The sequence below is a fragment of the Eurytemora carolleeae genome, unplaced genomic scaffold (genome assembly GCF_000591075.1).
Source record: "Eurytemora carolleeae unplaced genomic scaffold, Eaff_2.0 scaffold1237, whole genome shotgun sequence".
Taxonomy (NCBI): domain Eukaryota; kingdom Metazoa; phylum Arthropoda; class Copepoda; order Calanoida; family Temoridae; genus Eurytemora; species Eurytemora carolleeae.
This window is the reverse complement of record NW_019397126.1, coordinates 70,380-75,247: the sequence shown is the minus strand read 5'-3', so window position 1 is coordinate 75,247 and position 4,868 is coordinate 70,380. Positions and strand designations below refer to the sequence as shown.

General features: G+C 27.5%; 1 protein-coding gene across 1 annotated transcript; it reads right to left on the bottom strand.

The window, feature by feature from the left end:
* Positions 1-1,057: 1,057 nt before the first annotated feature.
* Positions 1,058-4,311, bottom strand: LOC111712155 (uncharacterized). Its single transcript, XM_023486700.1, has 6 exons — positions 4,205-4,311; positions 3,306-3,377; positions 2,960-3,005; positions 1,972-2,046; positions 1,392-1,437; positions 1,058-1,159 (listed from the first exon to the last, which is right to left on the bottom strand). The coding sequence occupies exons 1-6, from the start codon at positions 4,212-4,214 to the stop codon at positions 1,073-1,075; spliced, it is 336 nt and encodes a 111-aa protein (XP_023342468.1). The 5' UTR covers positions 4,215-4,311; the 3' UTR covers positions 1,058-1,072.
* Between the last annotated feature and the right edge of the window lie 557 nt (positions 4,312-4,868).

Genomic DNA, 4,868 nt, shown 5'->3' with positions numbered 1-4,868 from the left:
CTTTGCCACAAGCTCTGTTTTTGTAATCCCTATTTATTTGGAACCCAATGCCTAAATATTCCAAAATATCAATTCTATTAGATCAAATAATCTAAGGTTGAAATATCAATGCTTGATCCTCTCTTTTTCTTAATCTCGAGACTAACCTAACCTTGTACTTGTATCCTGAAAAGTGCATAAAATTTAACCAATCAGAGTCGGGTATCAGAAGCCGGGAAATTTGAAATTTTGTGCGCCATTTAAGACTATATACAGAAACGTGAGGGACTCTTTAATTTTGAAAAACCGGTTTTTGATTTTTCTGTACTTTATCCAACAAAGAGTGGATTAGACAAGAAATTAAAAGTGTCCACATTAGATATTCGGATTAAGCAGTCGGGATTAAAGGTATCCCATTTTAAAGTTCCCAGCTCTGGTTGAACATATAAAGGGATTAGAGTTTGAATAAAGACATAATTTTATAAGAATCATTTAGTACTGGCGTGCGCCTAAATTGACTTTTGCAAATCTATTTCTTAAGGATTTTTAACTCTTATTTTTTATTGCATAGTTCATTACAATCTCAAAAAAGTCGAGGTTCATTATAAGCTCAGGTAAAGCTTTAAGCCCTTATAACGCCTCAAATGTCTAATATTTTACATTCAAGAGTGTGAAAACCCCATTTTCTCCTTAACAATTTCCAGGAGAACGGAAAAAGCGGGAAAAATATCTGACTAAAATGAAATGAATTTTCGTTTATTTTTTTTCGCATATTATGTTTAATCTTTAAAAAGATAAAAATGGATGAAATCAAAAGCAAGTTATTCAAAAATTTTAATCTTTAAATTATTTAATGATTACAGCGTTTTTCCCGGAGACAATAAAAAACCATTGTCAGGGGCGGATACAGGGAGGGAGGGCGGGGGGACATTCGCCACTCCCTGACAGATTTATAGATTATATAAAAATATTAGAATTGTTTTTCCATTACTTAAAGGAGCAGTCATTGTAATGTTTCTGCAGGAGCTACAGCCCACAAATGAAAATAATCGGCTTTTAAATACAAAAACAAGGATATCTAGTTCATACTTGATCAGAAAAATGAAATGAAAGACAAAAACTTACATTCAATTCCGTTAGCTCCGATTTCTTTTAACGCTTCGTTGGTTAATTCATCGATCTGAAAAAGTTAATTTTAATAATTTTCATGTGCTTTGGAAAACAGCTGTTTTAAGGAAATAATATGTTAATTAGATTTAGTTTTTTTCATATTATTCCTAGCTGCACTCTTAATTTATCAAACAGTGCAATAAAAAATCTTTAAGCACGCGCACAGTGCAAAAATACATTATGATTAAAAAATAATGTGCAAAAATTTCAATTTTTTATTTAAAAAATAAAAACAACTCTACCTCGTCCATTGTAGATTCTTGAGTACCATCCTCGAATTGATTCACACTTGAGAAGTATCATATTTTTCCGTATTTAGTTATCAAAAATATTTAAACACTTGAAATAGAAAGTGTTCCATATCCTATTTGATTATTAACAAGATGTCAGGCCAAATTGTGCACAGAATATTCAATGAAAACATGCATTTTCCACGGGCAATTATTTTAATAAGCTCTGTACGATTTTTTAAACGATGCAACCTTTAAAATTTTTTGTTATGTGACTTATCCTGAAACATTCTTAAGTTAAGAATATACTTAGTCTAATATAATTAAACAAAATGACATCAAATTGGAGTTTTAAAACTTGTATTGCTGACAACCAATCCATAATAATCTTTATAAACAAGTTGTTTTGATGTTTTCAATATTAAATGTTTTATTATTTTGAATGATTTCTGATTTAGGCTAAAATAAAATTATTCTTCTGAAAAATAAAAAATAAAAATTTACCATAAGCAAGTAAATATCAGAAGAAATATTTCCGAATACATATGTAACTGGGAAGGGGGGACAAAAATACAAATAAAAGACGACATTCCTGATATTTTCTCTAGATCCATCAACTGCAATTTTACCCAGCGGTAAATATCCAGTTGGATTATGTAACATCATGCTAAACATAAAATCAGAATTATATAATAAATACTGTCAATACTGTGAATACATCATACTAAACATAAAATCAGAATTATATAATAAATAAATACTGTCAATACTGTGAATACACCATACTAAACATAAAATCATAATTATATATTAAATAAATACTGTCAATACTGTGAATATATCATACTAAACATAAAATCATAATTATATATTAAATAAATACTGTCAATACTGTGAATACATCATACTAAACATAAAATCATAATTATATATTAAATAAATACTGTCAATACTGTGAATATATCATACTAAACATAAAATCATAATTATATAATAAATAAATACTGTAAATACTGTGAATACATCAAACTAAACATGAAATCAGAATTATATATTAAATAAATATATATACTGTCAATACTGTAAATATATCATACTTAACATAAAATCATAATTATATAATAAATAAATACTGTCAATACTGTGAATACATCATACTAAACATAAAATCAGAATTATATATTAAATAAATACTGTCAATACCGAGTCACAAATCTATACAAAAATGCCAATGATTAAAAAATCATAAAATAATTTGAACCATGTCAACAAGGAATGAAAAATCTTGCAGGTGCGTTTTATTTTGAAACAGATGTAAATACAAACATCCATCATCCCCCCTCCCACCCTGCACTAACCAGAGCGAGATGCGTTCGATTTCTTCTTTTTAAATTCAATTGCGTTTTTGTCTATAATCTAATCATCATTAAGCAGAATTTTCTTTTTTACTTTTTCATTTGAAATATACAAAAAAGTATAAATGGGAAAATGTGAAACTTAGTCCAACTTTGTAACTGAAAGTCACAGCTTTCTTAGATAACGATCAAATTATTATATTCATTCTCCTCCTTCAATTCTACCTTGCTCCAATGATACTGAGGAAAGCAATTATTGAGTATGTTACACCTGAAAATAACAGTTTTTTAGGAACCATGAGATGGTTTATATAATTATATTTGTAATCTTCAGGAAAAATATAAAAATCGAAAACATGGAGAAACAGAAAACAGAGGAATTCTCAATGTCCTAATTTCTATCAAAAAGTTATTCATTTTTAAAGTTTTCAAATTTCAAAATCCTCAACATTTCTTAAGTAAAATGAGAGAATACAGAAGATATTCACTCCACAGTTTTCTGGTTCTCATTGTACTTTGTAAATCTTAACCAATTTTAAGGAAAATTTATTTTTAAAGTTTTATTTGTTACCTATTGATATACATTGTTGTTTTAAAGATATTCCACATAATCCTCTGTGAATGTAAATGGACGACCAACCGTCTATAGAAATAAATTTATAAATAAATCTATGTATTCACATTTAGCAGGACTAATAAAGTTATAAATATTTAACAGGACTGATAAAAGTATAAACAGTTAACAGAACTGATAAAGGTATATACATTAAATAGGACTGATAAAGGTATACATATTTAGCAGGAATCAGGATAGATAAAGGTATAAACACTAACAGGAATGATAAAGGTATAAACATTTTACAGGACTGATAAAGAAGTAAACATTTAACAGGACTTATAAAAGTATAAACATTTAACAGGACTGATAAAGGTATATACATTTATCAGGACTGATAAAGGTATAAACATTTAACAGGACTAATAAAGGTAAAAACATTTATTTACTAGGATAGATAAAGGTATAAACATTTAACAGGACTGATAAAGGTATAAACATTTATTTAGTAGGATAGATAAAGGTATAAACATCTAACAGGACTGATAAAGGTATAAACATTTAGCAGGACTGATAGAGGTAAAAACATTTAACAGGACTGATAAAGGAATATACATTTAGCAGGACTGATAGAGGTATATACATTTAACAGGACTGATAAGGTATAAACATTTAACAGGACTGATAAAGGTATATACATTTAGCAGGGCTGATAAAGGTTAAAACATTAAACAGGACTAAAAAAGGCATAAACATTTAACAGGACTAAAAAAGGTATATATATTTAGCGGGACTGATAAAGGTACAATCTATCAGAACTAAGAAATGTATAATTATTCTTTAAAAGTTTTATTTCGTTTATCTCTACTTGTAATACAAATTTTTAATTTTTAATTAAAATTTGACAAACCTACCTCCAGCCATGTTTATTTAAACACCTTTCCGTATATTCTATTAAGGGTTGTACTGTCTTTAGAGACGACTCTGAAAATATATATTTATATCAGACAATAGATTTGATATCAAAAAGTTTTTTATCTTTTATATCACTCTATCGGATTAAATTATCTATTAACAAATGAAATTAGCATTCTATTATATGATTCAATACAGTAGCTAAATGAATTTTATTTTAGTAAATTGTTTTTAAAAATTTAAATATGCTTACGAAAAAATTTTATTTTCATTATTTTTTTCACTTCCATATTTGATATTACACTAGAGCTGTTAGTAAGCCTTATCTTTACCACCCGCTGTATTAAAGATAACAACATTATTCACCAAAATTAGGTTTATTTTTTATCAAAACACAAAGAAATATTATTTATTAGTTGATTTATATAAAACCTAATTTTATGTTGCAATATTGTTGACGACTGGGTTAATGAAGTAAAATGACGCAATATTGAAAACTGATTTATTAAACCCTGTCTTAGTCATGGGCTTAGTCACTCTTTGCAGCGTAGATGTTTTCTAAATATTTGCCTAAGTATTTTAGAGGAGATTCAGCGTTCTCGTACTTACAACTTTATATTGGAAACAGTAATATGAGGGGTTTAAACTGTTTATCTCATTAAA